Source organism: Microtus oregoni, unplaced genomic scaffold (genome assembly GCF_018167655.1).
Source record: "Microtus oregoni isolate MIOR12 unplaced genomic scaffold, Mior012 000147F_ref0000457, whole genome shotgun sequence".
NCBI classification, from domain to species: domain Eukaryota; kingdom Metazoa; phylum Chordata; class Mammalia; order Rodentia; family Cricetidae; genus Microtus; species Microtus oregoni.
The window spans coordinates 1,186,146-1,207,375 of record NW_024544797.1 but is presented as its reverse complement, the minus strand read 5'-3'; the positions used below and the strand labels follow the sequence as shown (position 1 = coordinate 1,207,375).

General features: G+C 35.4%; 1 protein-coding gene across 5 annotated transcripts in view; it reads right to left on the bottom strand.

The window, feature by feature from the left end:
- The window catches only part of LOC121444912 (probable ubiquitin carboxyl-terminal hydrolase FAF-X), a 112,818-nt gene that overhangs the window by 52,653 nt on the left and 38,935 nt on the right, over positions 1-21,230 (bottom strand). For 3 of the 5 annotated variants that reach the window (XM_041646850.1, XM_041646849.1, XM_041646852.1), the window contains exons 7-18: positions 19,367-19,482; positions 18,705-18,956; positions 18,490-18,628; positions 16,404-16,556; positions 15,638-15,742; positions 13,402-13,608; positions 12,173-12,309; positions 10,066-10,214; positions 2,725-2,812; positions 1,995-2,337; positions 780-875; positions 122-333 (exon numbers count right to left, since the gene is read on the bottom strand). In XM_041646850.1, the coding sequence (XP_041502784.1) occupies positions 122-333; positions 780-875; positions 1,995-2,337; positions 2,725-2,812; positions 10,066-10,214; positions 12,173-12,309; positions 13,402-13,608; positions 15,638-15,742; positions 16,404-16,556; positions 18,490-18,628; positions 18,705-18,956; positions 19,367-19,482 (1,997 nt within the window). The remainder of the gene's footprint in view (positions 1-121; positions 334-779; positions 876-1,994; positions 2,338-2,724; positions 2,813-10,065; positions 10,215-12,172; positions 12,310-13,401; positions 13,609-15,637; positions 15,743-16,403; positions 16,557-18,489; positions 18,629-18,704; positions 18,957-19,366; positions 19,483-21,230) is intronic. The other 2 variants (XM_041646851.1, XM_041646854.1) reach the window with 1 other exon arrangement.

The window sequence follows — 21,230 nt, the reverse complement described above, 5'->3', positions numbered from 1 at the left end:
GGGCAAGAAACGTTTTTCAAGAAGATAAATTTCTTCTTTTTTCCTTGTACATTTTAAAAAAATGGCTAGGAAAATACCAAATGACTAAAAATTAATCGCAGTTGATCAGTTATTCACATACCTTGACATAGGCAAAATTGTTCTTTCTTCATGATAATCACTATCACATTCATTTATGTATTCTCGTAGAACAGTTAATACTCTAACCATTCGAACAGCTTCCTGTCTTGCACAATTAATACTGTCTTTGTCACCATCCAAAACACACAGCGTGTCATAAGAGGCTTTCAAACGGTCAAAGCAAGACTGAATGAAGTCTTCATGGATCACCACCTACAAATATAATGCGACAAATAAAGACAGAGATGAAAACACCCAACAATGTTGCTCTAAATAATCATATTTAGGCAGATAGTCTACTGTTGTTAAAAGGAAGCTAGTGTCAAAATAAGTTAAGGACAAATGATATTTTAAAAAAGCCATTTAGGGTTATGTAACTGGTTATGAAAATAAACCCAGTAAAGTCTTTACTATTTCAATATAATAATAAACATCAAAATAATCCAACCAAGATCATTCTCAAGGCAAGATTCACTTAGAGATATAAGAACTTGGTATTTTTACAAATGTATGTATTTTGAGGTAAAGTGTCACTATATAGTACAAGCTCACTTTAAACCTCTAATTCTCCTGCTCTCAGATGCCAACATTATAGGCACATACCATCACACCCAACTTTTATGTTTTATATGTTCTAATTCACAAGCTAGAATCCTCACCTGATTGACCTGCAGCCTTGGACCAAGGTTTGTGTATATCTCTTTAAGGAGATCTATAGCTCGGCTGGCAATATCATCATTACTCTGAATTACAACCTGCATTAAAAAAAAAAAGATTAATGTTTCTCAGGAAATGTTTTAGTTGAGCATTTAAATTCAAATCATATCCTTAGTTATTTTCAATTATACTAACAACATAATGGTTAAGTTGACTGAGTAAACGAGACAAACAGATCAAAATAAAGACTAAATGCAAGATGCAACTGTTTAAATAAAGAAATTTAAGAATGACATTTTACTACAAATAAAATATGCTCAGTCTTTCAAGAAGGAATTCAAAGTAGATAGAAGAAAACAAGATGCTACATAAAAATATAGTTTAGTATAAAAATTCTCCCTTTTGTCTCTCAGTTCCATAATATTTAAAATTTACACCTTATTACACTTGTGGCTTTCAAACTATATTCAGAACTATAGGGTTTAGATGAAGTGTGTTAAGGCTGACCCCTGTTAAGAGGACTGGAGAGGGAAAAGTGAATGAAGAAGCCTGGAGACAATGAACAAAAATAATCAGGCTTTAACTACGTTTACATTTTAGTTATGTCGTTTTATTACTGCTATTATTATTTTTAGAAATCAGAATCTCAATCTACACCTGTAGCCTCAGGCTACCCTAGAAGTCAAAATACTCCACCCTCCAAGTATATACCACCCCACTCACTGTATCTAAAGTGCAAATTTGGATTTACAGAAGGGTAATATTAAAATATGTGCTAGAGACTAACTCCTGGGCTAAATCCATGATTAAGTATGTACTACCTCTCAAGCCCTTCCACTGCTTATAAACGAAAACAAAACAAAAAGCTTTACTTATTTAAAGTTGTTAAGCACTAAAATACTACACAAAATACTTTTGCAGACATTTAAAATGTAAGTAAAAAACAGAAAATGAGTATCAGCCACTTTTAACAGATAGAAATAATATAAAACATAAAACAGTTTAGCCTTAAATGATTAACATCATACTTTTCTAGGTTTAAAAAAAGTTAAATAAAATAAAAAAGGAGCACAGAAATGCAAAAGATAACCATGAATCCCAGACTCTTGGGACAAGCATCAGATAATACATATATACTTTATGCAACACATTTAGTTATAGTTATTTATTCAAGAACATCAGGTGCAATGCTGACAGAGCTCCTACTTTTGACTTACCCTCCAAAGATAGTCTAATCCTATCAACTCCAAATCATCCATCATATAGGCTCTTCTTTTTGCTACTAGTTTTCCTTCTCGACAATTCACAGCTTTGAAGAATCTCTCAAAACATTTCATTCCATTTTCAGTTAACAAGGAAGGATCAAGCTGAAGTACATTACTTTCGAAGAAGTCCTTGTTGATATCAGGATCTAAGTCGGGTTCATCCCCCATTAATTTGGAATACCACTTGAAACAGGCTTCACGATCACAAAGGTAAACCGCATTTTCAGCTAAGCACTTCCATATTTGTTTTGCCTGAGGAGCACACAGCCACAGTTGGCCATCCTTCAATAAAAATCTTAGAAAAATAAAAAGAAATTAATTTATTTGACACAACATAACCTACCTGTTTATGTATGAAGTAATACCTCTATCACATTTATGTTTTTAACTACAAATGTCAGCTCTTTCTAAGAGTTCATCAGTTTTTATCTGAGAGTTTCAGGACAGCCAGGGCTACACAGAAAAACCCTTTCTTAAAAACAAACAAAAATGTCCTGTAATAAAAGTAAGCATAAACAAACAAGAGACATCTACCCTAAAGCTTAAAATAATGAGGAGAATGCTACAACCCAGGGACATAATCTTTTTATGTGGGAAAATAAGATGTGGCAAAAGAAAAAAAACAAAGCAAAAAAAAAAAAACAACCCCCCCACCAAAGACATAGTCAAATATCAAACAAACCTAAGAAAGTTAAGCCGTTCTTGAACTTCTTGAACATGACTATATCTACTTCCCAGTCTCACAGTCTGTGGGTCATAGTCTTCATGATCTACAAATTAAGAAAAACATGAATAATCATACCACTGCTGATTTCAACCAATGACCTGTCAGTTTAAAAAAAATCCTTTAATCTGGCTGGGGTGGTGGTGGCGTAATCTTTAATCCCAGTACTTGGGAGACAAGAGGTAGGTGTTCTCTGTGAGTTTGAGACCAACCTGGTCAAAAAGAATTCCAGGATAGCCAAGACTACACAAAGAAACCCTGTCTTGAAAAACCAAAAAAGAAACCACAAAACACATTAATCTTCTATAATTATATAAGGTAACTGGAAATCTACTAATAATAGGTGCGTTTCAACCTATCTAATATTCTAGCAAAATGTATTTCCCTTTGATGCATCCCAAAATAAATGATCTGTTAAATGTACTATTAAAATTCTTCAACACAGTCCCTTTACTCTTTGATGTGCTATTAATTCTGGCCAAGAATATTAGAGAAGTGATGTTACACCCTCCTGGTATTACAATCAGAAGGCAGATCATGCCACTTTATGTCAATCCTCACTATGCTCATGTTGACTACATAGTTGAAATGGTTTCTACCAGGCTTCTCCATTGTCAAGATGCTACTTTTCCCCACTAGCTTTAGCATCAGCCCAGCTCTATTCTGTGTTTAAGTCCTAACATCTTGGACACAGAGCTTTGAAAAAATTCAATGAAAGCCAAATAATCAAGGAAAGTCAAGAAATGTGACAGTAGCTTTGGGCTACATGAGAGGCCCTATACAAAGAAGCACCGAGACTATTAAAAACAGATAAACTTGGCATGCTGATGCACACCTCTAGTCTCAGGACTGAGGAGGCAGATCTTAAACAGTATGAGTTCGGTTGGTACACATAACTGAGTTCCAGGCCAGGAAGGGATAAACAGAGAAATCTGTCTCAAAAACAAAACACCAAACAAAAGTCGAAACATTGTAAATATTCAGTCCTAACAGTTCCTTGACTTGTTAGCAAATAAAGACAATCCATTGCTAACTTGTGTTGTCTATGTGGCAGTATTCCATTAAGGAAATATATATATGATCAATTCAGTTATCTTTGAAAATGGGTGGGAAGTGTTAATAAATCACAGCCGGGAACCAACATAAGTCAGTTGTTATTTTAAATATCAAGTTGTGGGAGCCATTTCAGAATGCATTATAAAAAAATTAACTTGGGGCTAGAAAACTGGCTCAGTGGATAAGATCACTTGTTGCTCTTGTAGAAGTAGGGTTCAATTTCCAGCATAGCACATGGTGGCTCAAACTGTAACTCCAGAACCAGAAAGATCTGATGCACTCTTCTGACCTCTTCAGACACCAGACATGAATATACTGTATACATACATGCAGGCAAAACACTCATGCATATAAAATAAAATCTAAAACAAGTCCTCCTGCTAAAAAAACTTAAGCAAAATATACTACCATCATAAGCAACCTACCAACTTTAAATTTTTAGATTTTTTAGGAGAGTTTTATAATTAGCATCAGTCTTGTAGTATACTACATTTTTCACCTCAAATACTACACGTATCTCCATTTTCTCCACATACCCAACCCTAAGGCCTTTCATATAGTGTTTTCTGGGTGCATTCCCACCAATGAGCATGTTTTCAAGATTCACGTGTTGTAGCATGTTACTCTTTTGATACGCTGAGTAATATTTTGGATAATACTGTATGGACATATCACCTTTTATTAAGTATGTAATCAACTAAGACGTTTGGACTATTTATACATTTTTGGCTATTACAAAGTTTGCTATGAACATTCACATTTAAGTTTTTACATTTGTTTCCATTTTACTTGAGTATGGGCCATACTATGGTAAATTGTTTAATATTCTGTGCAACTGCCAGTCTAATTAGTAAAGTGGCTGTACCAATTTACGAGCCCACAAAGAATGAAGCTCCAATTTCTGAACAGTCTCAGCAATACCAAGTGTTATCCTATGAGACTAGTAGGAGTGATGTACTCTTACCGTGCTTCTGATTCAAATTTCTTCAATGATACTGAGTATCTTTTAAAGTTCTTATTAGCCATCTATAGCTCATCTGGGAAAACTTTCAGTCTGTTCTGTATCCAGCTCTGAGTGGTACAGTGTGAAATGCACTAACACACTATTTCTGAGCCCTCAGTGAGACTGGGATCACAAAAGGGCTCATTTTGCCTGGTTGCTGGACTGTTTCACTTGGTGACAACAGTAAAAGGGAGCTACAACCATCCTTGTAGTTATTTTTCACCCATCTCCACTTTTCGTAGACAATTCACTTGCCATGAAATGTTCTGGTTTCTGTAGAACTCCGTTCCCTATGGCTTCTTCTCTCTTCCCTTTGGGTAGAAGGTCTGACACCAGCTAGGACTCGGGCAGAACAGCAGCCACTTCTCCAAGAACGATATCCCTTGGAGAATCATTAGGTGTTGGGGTGGGTAAAAATAGGGCCACTAATGTCCCCTGGTATGGAGTATTGGAGTCAGTTATGGTGAGGGTAACTAGGGCCCTATTTTGAGTTATGTTTCACCTTAAAGAGGCACTAAGTAGGCAGGGTAATAATAAAGAGTCCTTTAAGCTACTCTGCCTGTTAGGGCTTCTGTAGCAAAGGACTAAGGATAAAAAGGTCAGCAGTGAAGAAATAGAAACAGTCATCAAAGTCTCCCAACCAAATAAAGCCTAGGACCAGATACTTTCAGTTCAGAATTCTACAAGATTTTCAAAGAACTAATACCAATACTCCACAAATTATTCCACACAATAGAAACAGAAGGAACATTGCCAAACTCTTTTTATGAGGCTACAATTTAGCCTGATACCCAAACCACAGAAAGACATTACTAGGAAAGAATTACAGACCAATCTCACTCATGAACATTGATGCAAAAATACTAAATAAAATACTGGCAAATCGATTTTAAGAACACATCAGAACCATCATCCACCATGATCAGGTCGGCTTCATCCCACAGATGCAGGGATGGTTCAACATACAAAAATCTGTCAATGTAATCTACCATATAAAAAAACTGAAAAGTAAAAACCACATGATCATCTGATTAGATGCTGAAAAAGCTTGACAAAATACAACATCCCTTCATGATAAAGGTCTTGGAGAGAGCAGGGATACAAGGGACATGCCTAAACATAATAAAGGCAATATACAGCAAGCCCAACAGCCAACATCAAACTAAATGAAGAGAAACTCCCAGTGGTTTCACTGAAATTAGGAAAAAGACAAGGTTGTCTACTCTGTCCATATCTATTCAATACAGTTCTTGAGGTCCTAGCTAGAGCAATAAGACACTCTAAAAGGAGATCAAGGGGATACAAATTGGAAAAGAAGTCATCAAACTCTCATTATTTGCTGATGATATGATAGTTTACATAAGCGACCCCAAAAATTCTACCAAGAAACTTCTACAAACTCATAAACACTTTCAATAACGTAGCAGGATACAAGATTAACTAAAAAAGAAAAAGAAAAAAGAAAAAAAAAGGAATCAGTAGCCGTCTTGTACACAGATGATAAAAGGGCTGGGGAAGAAATTACAAAAACAACACCCTTCACAATAGCCATGAATAGCATAAACTATGTCAGAGTAACTCTAACCAAGGAAGTAGAAGACTTATATGACAAGAACTTTAAATCTTTGAAGAAAGAAATTGAAGACAACAGAAAGTGGAAAGATCTCCCATGCTCTTGGGTAGGCAGAATGAGCATAGTAAAAAATGACAATCTTACCAAAAAGCAATCTAGAGATTCAATGCAATGCCCATCAAAATCCCAGAAAAATTCTTCACAGACCTTGAAAGAACGGTATTCAACTTCATATGGAAAAGCAAAAAACCCAGGATAGCCAAAACAATCCTGTACAATAAGAGAACTTCTGAGGGCATCAAAATCCCTGACTTCAAACTCTACTACAGAGCTACAATACTGAAAACATCCTGGTATTGGCATAAGAACAGACAGGAGGACACATGGAACCAAACAGAAGACCAGGATATCAATCCACAACATCTAACACCTGATCTTTACTAAAGAAGCAAAAAATATCAAATGGAAAAAAAGAAAGCATATTTAACAAATGGTGCTGGCATAACTGGATATGACCATGCACAAAACTCAAGTCCAAATGGATCAAAGACCTCAACATAAAGCCAGCCACACTAGACCTTATAGAAGAGAAAGTGGGAAGTACACTTGAACGCACTGGCACAGGAAACCACTTCCTAAATAGAACCCCAGCAGCACACTGATAGAAACAATAAATAGGACCTCCTGAAACCGAAAAGCTTCTGTAAAGTAAAAAGACAAAATCAACAAGACAAAACGACAGCCTACAGAATGGGACAAGATCTTGACTAATCCCAAATCAGACAGAGGTCTGATCTCCAAAATATACAAAGAACTCAAGAAATTGGACATCAAAAGATCACAATATGGGGAAGGAGAGCAGAGTTGCCAGGAGGCACATGCTTGAAGAAGGTACCACATGGTAGAGCACATATAAGAAATATGGGTTAATTTAAGTTGTAAGAGCTAGTTAGTAACAAGCCTAAGCTATCAGCCAAGTATTTGTAATTATTAAGTCTCTATGTGGTTATTTGGGAAGAGGCTGGCAGGACAGAAAACCCCACCTACATATACGTAATGCTGATACAATGGTTACCTGTAATTCAGAGTATTAGTGAACTGTAGAAGCCTGACATTAGCCTGCTGAACATCTTATCTATAATGAGAGTCAAACGATACCTTCATTATGCACAAGCAAATTCTCTGCACAAATTTACTGCACAGTGGCAAATTCAGAAATATTGGCAGGTACTATCACAGGAGTAACTTAATGTGAGTTCAACAGGATTTTAGGAGCTTTAAAAACTACCTCCCCAAAGGTACAGTGAAGCCCTGTCTCAAAACAAACAAAAAAACTACCTCTTGCCCATACTAAATATCTATAGACTAGTGTTCACTAGAACACTGCTGTGAGTTAGAAGAAGAAATGGTACGAAGACTGATTAGGACAAAGAGAAGGTGAGTGATGTCAATGAATTTAGAGGGGAAAAAAGCCAGTCCTTACTATGTGCCAGATATTGCTTTAGCATAAATAATTTATTCAAGGTCCTAACAGATACCATGTTTGGGTCATTATTTCAGATTCGGATAATATGTAAGCAAACTGACAAGTATTCACACTCAGAAACAGACAATATTAGAAAAAACTTGAATGCAAGCATTCTTATGATTATGAAACTGAGGCAGTAATTCATATAGAATTTGACTCAAATGGAATAGAAACTTAACTACACATGTACCACCTAAGTATCCAAAATCAGACTCCCCAACCTCTGACAATGAAATGCAAGTACATAAAAATCAGCAGTAAAACACACATAACCTGTATGACTCTTACCCTGGAGCAAAGACTGTGTTGACAATTACAATGGCTCTGAATCACCAAAGAGATCATATAAAAACTCTGATTAACTAAATCCCAACATTTGAATGTCTGTGTATAGTGCTTATGACCTACTTCTCACTGATTTTGGCTTTCTTTGGTATAGAACATTTAGACCATACAGCTGTATACCTATGTGGCTTTCAATGTGATGATGAGAAGGACCTTAAGACTAAAATGATCAAAGATCACCATTTAGTGTACTCAGTAGCCTGATTTTTTAACTGTTTCCTGGCCCAAAAGGGAGAAATTTAAGAGCAGGGTTAACAAAATCAGCAGGGCTATCTTAAGAATTGCTTTCTTATTATGTTTGTCTAATTTATTTGTTTTTTTTTTTTTAGTTTTGTATTTTTTGTAGATCAGGCTGTCCTCGAACTCAGAGATCCACCTGTCTCTGCTTCCTGAGTGCTGAGATTAAAGGTATGCACCATCACTGCACAGCTCTGAATTTTTAATGTTAAAAAAAGTTTGGTGGTTTATAAGCACCATGAATTTCATTCAGTGCTAAGTCCATTCTACTGAAATAGGGTTACAAAAGCCTCATTTTTAATATACATCACTGTAGGTCCTATAAAGTTTCAAATGAATGGTATATATAGGAACCATGCCTAATTCAGACTATAGTGCTGATACTTGTAGTGATATTTTGTTTGTGGTTTAACAAATGAAGCTTGTCTGACAGAGTGCAAAGCTAAGCTACTAGAGGTCAGATAGTGGTGGCACACACCTGACCCAGAACAAGTAAGACAGAGGCCATCCTGGGATACAAAAAATTGATCCAGTATCAAAGAGAAACACAGCTCACACAAAGGTGTGATCACACGCCTTTAATCCCAGTACTAAGGAGCTGGACACAGGAGTGATATGGCTGGGCAGAGGGGAATATAAGGTGGGAGGAGACAGGAGCTCACTGCAGTCTGAGAAGGCATGCAGTCTGAACACAGAATTGCCCTTTTGGTCTAAGCATTAGTAGAACTCTCTAGGGACTAGCAGCTCTGCTTCTCTGATCTTCAGCATTAACCTCTATACCTGACTCTGTGTTTTTGCTATTAATACCAAATAGAAATTTATGCTACAGATACTATATAAAGTTCTCTATGGCTATGGGAACAAATCAGAACCTATGACATGGTTCTGATTTCTTTTGGGAGTGCTGAACTATAAATTTGGCATAAGATAGAGACCATGTACCAAGAAGCACACTAGTGAAAAGTTCTGACACAGCTGTGTTTTTAGAAGGCGAAATGTTGACATAAGGCTTACAGGAAAAAAAGCTTACAGAAACCATTTTTTTTGTTTTTGTTTTTGTTTTTCGAGACAGGGTTTCTCTGTAGCTTTGGTGCCTGTCCTGGCACTAGCTCTTGTAGACCAGGCTGGCCTCGAACTCCCAGAGATCCACCTGCCTCTGCCTCCCGAGTACTGGAATTAAAGGCGTGCGCCACCATCGCTCAGTTTACAGAAAACATTTTTCTTAAAAGGTGAATGGTGGTGTAGTAAAAAAACAAAACAGGTACATACATATCCAAAAGGTCCTAAGATTCTTAGCAGTGACTGGCAGAGCTCCAAGTAGAGAGAAAAAGAAACTATATTTAACCGGGGAAGGCAAATACTGGATAAAAAGCTTTCAACCCTAGACTGATGTTTAAGATTATAGAAGATCTGGAAGTCAATGTGTATCTTACATCAAAATAAGAATTCATAAACTATCTTGAGGTTTTTTAATATTAAGTGCTATTCCTAAGGTAATTAATGAAAAACAATTACTGTTACTTGCCATCATTCAGTTATCTTACAATAAGTACATACCTCTGGCATACAGTCTCATGCTTTCCATGTAAGTTGCAAGGTTTTCTGCTACCAAAGTAACTAGGGCATGATTGTGCTGAAGTTGATTGATTAAGTCATGACGATAAAATACATGGGAACTTCGCTGAGTTTGACTGAAACGAGAAGAACTTAACAATATAATTAGGCAATTAAATTCTGTTGCAATCAAGAGTTTCTTACAACTAAATTCCAAGCTACCAATTAAAAAAATTCAAAAGCCTGTTTTGCTCATTTAGTTCCTTCAATGACAATATTAGGCAATTTAAAAGAAATTTATGTATCAAACCCAGAAATATATTGATTACTTGAAATTCAAGCATCAGATTTCTCTTTACTTCAAAAGGAGCCTGTTTCAATGACTATCTACTCTCATAATATGATAGTAGCAAAGCATTTGTGTTAGGACACAGGGTTATTTAAAAATTACAAAAATCTAAACTTCTTTGTATAACTATAGCATTGTAATTGCTAGTTAATAATGTTTTTATAAATTTTTTTAGGTTAGAGAGATGGCTAAGGAGGAAAAGTTACTTGACACCCAGTTTGAAAACCTGAATCTGATCCTCATTATTCTCATTGTGCAAGGTGAGAACTGACCCCCTTAAAGGTTGTACTTCAACTGCCACACAGTGTAACATCAATCCCCATTCCCTATACCCACCAAAATATAAAAAGTAAAAAAAAAAGTATTAGCTATGTAAAGTTATACACTGGGAACATTTGGTTTGTCGCTAAGTTGTTCTTGTCACCAGAAAGATAACTACTTTCCAATTTCTTTTGTCACATTCTCTGAAGCTAGTCAATTTTTATAGCTACTACTATTCTAGTATAGATAAAGTCATTAATTTCTGGGAGAGTAGCTGAATACAATGTTTACCTGGAAGCAATAGATTTGATAAAGGTCAAGTGGTGTTATGTACACTGGGCCAAACACACTCAAAATAGACTAACAAACATAACCCCCCGGCCAATTTGTATCTATTACACAGAGAAAGCGATTAGAGAATGCTCCCAAGATTAAATGACTGTATTGTTCACATTTGATTTATGAATATTGGTACCACTATACTCAGTTCTTTATTTCTATGCCAACTACTCCACCTCTGTTTCCAGAAAGAAGGAAGAGGGCAACTCATTTCATTAAGCAGATTTTGGAATCAGATATTTCGCTCACTAACCTACTTTGTTTCTTCTTTTAAAAATATTTATTTTCATTACATGAGTGTTTGCCTACATTTATATCTATCTGGGCAACATGTATGTGCAGTCCCTACTGAAGCAAGAAGTGGGTATGGAATTCCCTGAAATGGAGTTACAGATGGTCTTGAGCTGAAGTTGAGTTCTCTGAAAGAGTATCCAGTACTCTTAACCTCTGTACCATTTCTCTAGTTCCTAATTTTGTTTATTTGAAATAACGTCTCACTATTTCATCCTGGCTGGCCTGAACTGTATAAACCACCCTGGCCTTGACCCACAGAAATCTATCGAACTCTGTTTCCTGAATGGTTGGGCACCACCATGCCTGGCCTAAAAGAGTATATTTAAAGACTGATATTAAAAAGTTCAGTGCTTTATCATGTCATCTACTATCATTTAAATTTCTCTATAATTCAATCTTCTAAATCAACTTTAAAAATTTACTAAGAAACTTTTTTGAAAACTATCATGTGACAGCCTGAAATAGCAGTATCACCTCGATTCTGACCACTTTCCTCATCAATGAAACAAAGGAGGTAGGAATGACAAAGGTTTTTTTTTTTTGTTCCAAATGAGGCCTTCTCTGTTTCCTGTCACTCCATTAAATTTTTTTAAAAGATTTATTTATGTATATGGGTACTCTATTTGCATGTACATCTTTATTTGAGAAGAGGGCATCAGATCCCACTATAGATGGTTGTGAGTCACCATGTAGTTGCTGGGAATTGAACTCAGGACCTATGGAAGAGCATTCAGAATTCTTAACCACTACTGAGCCATCTCTCCAGTCCCCATTAATTTTCTTAAAAAATTTGCTTTTACCAAGTAAAATTTATTAACAAAACATAAAAATAAAAATATTCATATTGTTTAGTTTTAAAAGTCTTACCTCAAATTTTGAGGTGCTTCACCAAACAAACTACAAATTTCTCTAATTTGTTTCAGTGCAGGAATGACCCATTTGTCATTTGTGCGAAGTTCTTCTATAAAGCGATCTATCCACTGAATCTTTTGTGTGTCCCGATCCTTAAACAATTTCAATATTTTATATATATCAATACTCAGAAGAACTCTAAGTTGGAGTATTTATAGATAAATGTACATCACAGTGAAATTAAGCTAAATTTCAATTATCCATGGAATCAGAAAATCAGTTTTTCTTATAAGATAAACATGATAAATACTTTAACTTTCTATAATTGTAAGTAAAAAAAGTGCTCTCAGTTGTCTTAACTTTACATTTACTACCAAACTCTAAAAAGTAAAAGACCAAAATAACTACGTACATTCAGTATTGTTTAAAACTTGTCAGGTTTGAGTTTTAATGTATTAAATTAAGAGGTTTTACCTCATCATAGAATCATGTAACACCCTGATGAAATCTTTTATGAGCAAATAAAAACATTTCATCTCCAAAGCCCCTAACCCAGCTTTAATAGTCTAGGATCTATTTGAAACTAATATTCCTTTACCATATATGTAACAACATTATTAGTAAATGACGTACTGCTTGTAGTTTTTCCCAAAGAGATTCATATGATTCATAAAATATTATTATAGAGAAATTAAGAAAGGCAGACTTTCACAGATTATTTTAGGATTCCTCTAGCATAAACAGAAAGACTTGAGGGCCCATATTATTTTTGTTGACAATCATCTATAGTTTGACCAATTGATTTCATGTTTCTTATAGGTTCTGTCCCAACTGCACTTCTGTCTTCTTTTGGTTTCCAAGTAGGAGTTTGTTAATCCTTCCTATTTTTGTGTATTTAAACAGGATTACAAACTTGAAATGCACTGTAAAACGAATCTGTACACATTCTTTCAAAACCACTTAGGTGACCCATTGATGGAAATTCCAACCTTGCAGGCAAATACAGACAAGTTGGGAAATCTTCCCAAGTGTTTATTTGTAAGCCATTTGTAATTACTAAGCAAGAATGAATGAAAACTCTGCAAAACGTAACATTTTGCATTAAATAAATAAAAGGCAGTCAGTCCTAAATGAACCATTTAAAAGATAATACCAGAATAACCTAAAATTATCACATATTTAAGCCATTTTAACACTGAAGGAGCAGAAAAGTCACAAAACCAAGCCAAGCAGCACCCCCTTACCTGGGAGCAACTATAATCTAGTATTTTGATATGAGCACTGAGAGCCAGGTCCATGATATCTACAGGCACATCATCACTGTGGGCTAGATTCCACAGAAGGTTCAACACTTTATGAGCCATCACACCATCTTTATCATCTTCTGCAAGACGACGAATCAGCTCAAGGAGCTTTTCACGTTGTTTTTTACTTGCATTTGTCCAACTGGCCTAGAAAGACATTTAAATGACAAGAAAATTCATATTTGGTTTTCTCTTCTTTTTTAGGGTTTGTGTTATAGTAGATTTGAATTCGGGAACATCATGGTCTACCTACTGAGTTCCAAGCCAGCCAGGGATAAACAGTGAGATACCAAACTCAAAACAAAACAAAAGTGCTTGTTATTTACCAAGTTCTTGATAAGCATTTATTAATCCAAAAAGGAATCATTCATTAAGGAATCATCTAAAGATTATTCTGGGAGGAAGAAGACCCAGGGGATGTAATAACAATTGTTCTATTTCCTTCCTTCGTATAAATATGTCACTGGTTAGGTATCACCACCATTTTAGAAGTCATTTCAACATTAAGGATGAATGACTATTAACTTTAGGGCATTCACAATAACTGATTACATTATTTCCTCAGCTGTCTAACATAGATCAAAAGATGGAAAAATATATATACAGCAAGTTTATCTTTGTATGTGTGAAATGTGTAAGATGAAATTTAAAAGCACAAAAACATTAATTTTATACTTTGTTCCCTTCAAATCAGTGATATTTTCAAGACACAGATTTACAACTGACATTACTGAAAATATGGACTTCTAGAGCCAGGTTGTGGTGGTGGGACATGCTTTTAATACCAGAACTCGAGAGAGGCAGGGGCAGGTGGATCTCTGTGTTTGAGGCCAGTCTGGTTTACAGACTGAGTTCCAGGACAGGACAGCCAAGAATACAGAGAAACCCTGCCTCAAAAAAACTAAAAAGGTCTTCGAGGCCTTGTACCTAGTAACTGACATAACACAATATGCCTGGGGTAGAGGGATTATACATAAAACAAGATGTAAACATGTTTCATTAAAGAGTACCCAGTCTACGGTTGAAGAGATGGCCCAGAAGTTAAAAGTGCTAGCTAGTCTTCCAGAGGTCCTAAAATCAACTACAACCACATGGTGGCTCACAACCATCTATGAGATCTGATGCCCTCTTCTGGCATGTAGGCATACATGCAGGCATGTATGTATATGAGGACCCAGTGTAGACATAAACATAACCATTACCTATATTAAAAACCACACGAGGCAAACAGAACCCAAGGAGCCATCTGGAACTATTTCTGACATTTATGCTACTTTATTCAAGGTAGAGATTATTAGGTGGTTTTAGTCCTTCTTCAATGTTCTGTCAATGATATTCATCCAGTTTGCTTATTCCCACTGCCATGGAGTATTTCATTAAATGGACATCCCTTATATATCCTCTATACATAGCCATTTGTAGCTAATATAAAAGCATTCTACTGCTGTGCTATACTATTTCCAGAATATTGTACCTCATCAGAAACAACGCTTAACCTTCCAAAGTGTTACAGCAACTTATATTCCCAGTCAGAATCACTATTTTTAGTAGTAACACTTGGTGATCTAATGTCAATTGTTAATAAGCCCTCTCCTTTGTGAACACTGTCATGTCTTATACTATTAATCCACAAGTTCACTTACCAATTAAGCTTTCACTGAGTCTCAGCAACTGATGAAGATTGCTAACACTAAATAACGGGACCGATGTGAATATAACTGTAATGATCTTAGCACAACCCTGTTACATTTCTATTACGTTATGCTTTACCTGAGTATATATCCCTAAAATGCCATAGTATTTGCTATTCCTTTTCTTGTCATCTCTTACATTTCTCATAATCATCCTTTCCTACTTTTCTAAAGTTTACTTCAATCTATTTCCAAAATACAGAATAGGAAAGAAAATCCAAATGATAAAATTCAAATGAGTTTTGAAAAGGAATGAGAGTCCTTATTAGGGCTATTAGCACTATTGTAAAAATGAAAATCAAGTTCTCTAGGCAAACAAACAAACAACACTGGCAAAATCCTTCACATCAGATAAAGTCCTTCAAATCAGAGAATGTCCTTATGAGAGATTTTGATTATTTGTTGACTAAAAACAGCTTGTAGTTTTAATAAATCAATTCTATTTAAAATTAAAATGTTAACAACCTTGCTGTGTTAATAATTACCTTAAAGCAATCAAAAAGATGATCAAGTTGTTCAGGAGAAAAATCCCATGCCAATTTGGCCAGTAGATCATGTACATTCTTCACAATGGCTTCATGTTTCCCTGCCTATTGAAAAATATAAACAAAGATCATAGCACACTAGACTGTGACTAACAGAAACATATACACTGACTGCTGATGACCATCAGGAAAACTTTATCATAATCTCCATTTAATCAATGCATAAAATGCTTAAAATTCTTTAGACCTAAAATGTCACAATTCCATTTCTGCATATACATAGTTAATATGTACTTTGGAAATTCCAATCAACTTGTTTGTTTATTCACATAGGATTGCTCTGTGTACCCCTGGCTGTCCTGGAACTTGCTCTGTAAACCAGGCTGGCCTTGAACTCATAAAGATCCACCTGCCTCTGCTTCCAGAGTGTTGGAATTAAAGGTGTGTGCCACCCCCGCCTTAACTTTTTAATTACAGTTTATTGAATATACTAAGATTTTAATGCCATAAATAACACACATTGGACTGGGTTATCTGTTTCCCTACCCCTTGTCTTCTGGGTCAGAATCTTGCTTTGTAGCCCAGGCTAGTTTTCAACTCCTGATTCTATTTTCTACTTCCCATGTGCTGAGATTGCAGATATACACAAGCATATTCAGCTTCCCTATTATTTTACTTTTTGCCTCTTTAACTTTTACCAAATATGAATTCTTGCATATTTTAATCATTACTGACAATTTTAGGGTAAAGTTTTCAAGATCCTTACCTGTGCAGCCCAGATATTATCAAGATCTTGCAAGGTCAGAGCTTTTTCTTTGATGACAAAACGAAGAATCTTTTCTAGCTTCTCTACATACTGTGGTTGATGAAGACTATCTCGTAAAACTATAGATAAAATATTGTTCTGTTGTATCCATTCCTAAATGTAATTTAAAAAACAGGTTTCAAAATTAAAACAAAACTTTTTGAAAGTACCATTCATATAATGTAAACAATGTGTAGGAATCCTAAAGCTTATTTACAAAATAGAGTGCAAGTATGCATTATCATCGAATATTACTTTAAAAAAACTCTATAGTGTTTAACCCTGAAATGGAATCCTGATAAAGAGCATAGGCTAGTCTTGAATGTGTTATTCTCCTGCCTCTACCTCCATCCCAACTGCTGGGATTAAAGTTGTGAGCTACCATACCTGACATTAATTTATCAGAGTATCTTCCATTAAGTTATACTCACGTCATTAAAAAGATTATAAATAACAGCATTTAACTCACAAAAATATCATTTAAATGCAATAAAACACTTAAGGTTTAGGTAGAATGAGCATAAGGCCAACTTTGGTATTTTTGAGTTCCTTACACTAATTCTAATACTGCCCCAGAATGGTTTTAATCTTAGATCAAAAGATACTTTTAAAAAGACTTTTATCCAAGTGAGAGATACACTGTCTTAGTGTAATACAGGTTTACAGATACTGACACTGGAATCTGAATCAAGTCTACATGCTTCCTTTATCTGTACCCATCCATAATACTATGTTAAGCTAGGCTGCAGCTAGACTGTCATTTATCAAACTTCAAAAGGAATAAAGTAAGACTCAAGATTATAAAAAAAGATATTTCACACAGTTATGACTCTACAGTATTCAACCGGAGAATACTGAGTTGGGCCCAAAATGTGCCTTCAATAGGAGATTTTTACTACTAAGGGACAAGTTTTAAAAATTCCCAACTTCTTAAAGGAGTCTTTTTCCTAAAATACAACAAGAGTGTGTGTGTGTGTGTGTGTGTGTGAGAGAGAGAGAGAACTGTCAACTACTACAAAAATTTTTAGGCATTTAATGCCATTTTCTGTATGTTCTAGAATGAGTCAGTCACACAGCTCAAGGATCAACAACATTCCCAATGCAGACAGGCACTTGGCATACACAAAATTAGACATCTATCACCTGGCCTCTTCACCCAGGGACAAGGTCTAAATATCTAAATATCCTTATTTTTTGGTTAACAACTGAACTCAAGGCTTCACTGAATTCTCTCTCTAACCTTTCGATAGTTTTTAAAAATCATTTCAATTGTTTCCCCTATTAACAGAAGGGAGCCATGGAGATAAAGTTTTTGGTTTGCTACAGGTGTCTCATGACTGTCTACATGTACCCAAGGAACATGGGTTTTCTAATTTAAATGGCAGTTTATTCACTAAAGCTGTAATACACGAAATATATAAGGGAAATAGTTTTCTAAATATTTGATAAATACACGACAAGCACTATAAAAACAAATTCTCAAAATTGGGATAAAACAGTAATTTATGTAGTTCTCATTCTCATATATATTATTCTCGTGTGTTTATATATATGTACATGTATGTATGTATGTATGTATATATATATATATGACAGTCTCAATACGTGGCCCTAACTAGCCTTAAGCTTGTAGCAAATCTTCCTACCTCTGCCTCCCCAGTTCTGAGATTCAATTGTACACCACCACACCCACCTGTGTATTTCATGTTTTCAAGTCATTAACTGGAATTGGTCATATGAACAGGCCCCCTTGCTTCAATTATGTTCAAATATTATATCTTGCGTTCTCTTTTAATCAATTTCCCAATTTACTGAAAAACTTGCAATAAAATGATATTGAACAAGAAATTTATTGAACACAAGATCAACCACCAATAATTATGCTATTTTAGAAAGTTTGAGATTAACAATCTTATAAATTAATCAAAACATTCAATTTACAACTTTAATTTGAACGTTAACATTACTAATTTGAGTAACAGTCATTCTAGATTTATTTATTTATATACTAAAAAAAGAAAAAAAAAGGAAAAGTGAAAGAACTCACAGCCATCCTCTCTGCTGTGAGCCACTCTTCTTCCTCAGGATTGCCATGCCGATGGGTATAGTATGACACACTAGAAATTACCTTGTTAACTTCATTCAGTGCATTCATCTTTCCATTGAAAGAAGAAATCTGCAATAACCTGTAGGAGAAATTCAGTTTTGATTTGATTCTAAAAAATTCATGTACATGATTATTTCCAAAGATAAGAAACTTACCTAAGTATCATTTTTAACCTAAATATTTCTAAGTTCTTTACAGTTTCTTCTTGTCCAGGAACCCGGGAGGCTAAATTCTTCAAAGATTTAATAATCATTGAAAGAGCATCGTTTTTGGCTTCATTCTTTGCTTCTTTCTTCAGTTCTTCATCAGTTAAGTTTTCCAAAAACTGTGGAACCATTTCTATTATTGGAAGGAAGTATTTTTTCACTGTGTTCAGAGTGATAAATTCATAGCACTGTCCAAATGGTCTGAAATAAAATAGAAAACTCCTGTAAATACTCAATTTCTTAAAATCAAATTTAGTAGATTCTCATAGTACATGTATTATTTTTAAAAACATCCAATTAACAAGTAATAAAAATCTTAACTTGAACTATTTCTCTTTAAATTTTTGTGTGCATACATGTGTATATTTTAATTTAGATTGAACATGTGCATTTGAATACAAGTACCCTCAAGAAGTCAGAGATATCAGATCACCTGGAGTTGACGTCACAGACAATTGTGAACCATGCATTAGAATCAGGTCATCTGAAAGAACAGTCACTTAGCCATTGAGATATCTCTCCAGCCCCAATTACTCCATTTCTTAACTGAACCAAAATAAAACCAGAAATGATTAAGAACACTGAACATTTCATTTTAAGATCTAACTTACTTAATAAGGGCTGCAATTATCTGAACATTTAATGCTGATCCATTAATAAAACGATCGTGCAATATCTGGAATCCATTTAATGTGCCAAATTTGTTGAGGAGGTCCACTAGCCAACCCTGCAATTAAAGTAAGAAAGTTTACTTTTTGGCTTCTAAGAAAAAGTACTATTTTGACTGATATATTAAAACCAATTAATGTCAAGTCATTCACAGTAATCCACTTGTGATGAAGAGTAAACAGCAAGCATGAATTTACATTACAGAAACAATGCATCAGCTTTGCTACTGGGGAATTAAATCCATGTTTTGTCTCAGCAATCACACACTGTAAGAGAATGTGGCTTTCCTAAGTACCTAAAAACACCTATGTTAAAATAATTTATGAGGTTAAAATACTCAAGTAATAGATGAAGGAAAAGCTATTTAACAATCTAGTATAAAATATTCTAAGTAAATCCCCTCACTCCAAGACAGGGTTTCTCTATACAGCCCCGGCTGTCCTGGAACTCCCTCTGAAGACCAGGCAAGCATTGAACTCAGAGATCTGCCTGCCTCTGACTCCTGGGTGCTGGGATCAATGGCATGTGTCACTCACTGAGTCAATTTCTTATTACAGTTATAAGCATTTAAAATTTCCATATCAAGGGGGCTGGAGAGATGGCTCAGAGGTTAAGAGCAATGACTGTTCTTCCAAAAGTCCTGAGTTCAATTCCCAGCAACTATATGGTGGCTCACAACCATCTGTAATGAGGTCTGGTGCCCTCTTCTGGCCTGCAGACATACATGGAAGGAATGCTGTATACATAATAAATATTTTTAAAAAATTCCATATAAATAGAATAATCTTGAAGCCTAAAAATGAACTGTCAATTAAAAACTAGCCCATGCCACAGGAGTTGAACACTTGGCTACCGAGAGCAAAGGCTTAGGTTTGATACACTGCAGGAGGAACAAAAGGAGAAAGGGAGGGAGGGAGAGAGGGAGAGAGGGAGAGAGGGAGAGGGAGAGGGAGAGAGAGAGAGAGAGAGAGAGAGAGAGAGAGAGAGAGAGAGAGAGAGAGGCAGGAAAACCCAATTATACCATGGTATGTGTTATTACACTTCTGGATTCTTTAGCTAATTTACATAAATGTATTCAATTCCAATCTTATTAACCTTATTAATAAAGTTTGCCATTTAAAAAAACTCAAAATGAACTGAAAGGTCACAAAAGAAATATATCAGCCGGACAGTGGTGGTGCACTCCTTTAATCGCAGCACTGGGAGGCAGAGGCAGGCGGACCTCTGAGTTTTGAGGCCAGCCTGGTCTACAAGAGCTAGTTCCAGGACAGGCACCAAAGACACAGAGAAACCCTGTTTTGGGGGGGGGGGGGGGGGATCAATATATCAAAAAGCTAAATACCCAAGACAACCTTTTACACCTTGCCACCCTCTAAAAAGCCGTGTTTTGAAATTAAATGAGGGAGAAGAAAATAGTTTCTCTACTAATGTCCTAGGCAAAAAAAAAAAAAAACCTACAGCTGAATTTAAAAAGAGGAAATGTAGAATACAGATTCTGTTGATTGGGCAATGGTGGTGCTCACCTTTAATCCCAGTACCAGGGCAAAGGCAGGAGGGAATCGCTGAGTTCAAGGCCAACCTGACCTAAAGTGTGAGTTCCAGGGTAGCCAGGGATACACTGAGAAACCCTATCTCTCAAGAAACCAAGGGAACAAATACAATAAGCTAATTATAACAATTGAAATTTTAAGTTCTCTAAGACTAGACACTGTCATATTTCAGTAAGTTCAATATTTTTCTATCTTTTATTTTAATGACCAATCCTAGGTCATTAAACTCTCAGTATTTATTTTACGTGTATGAGTG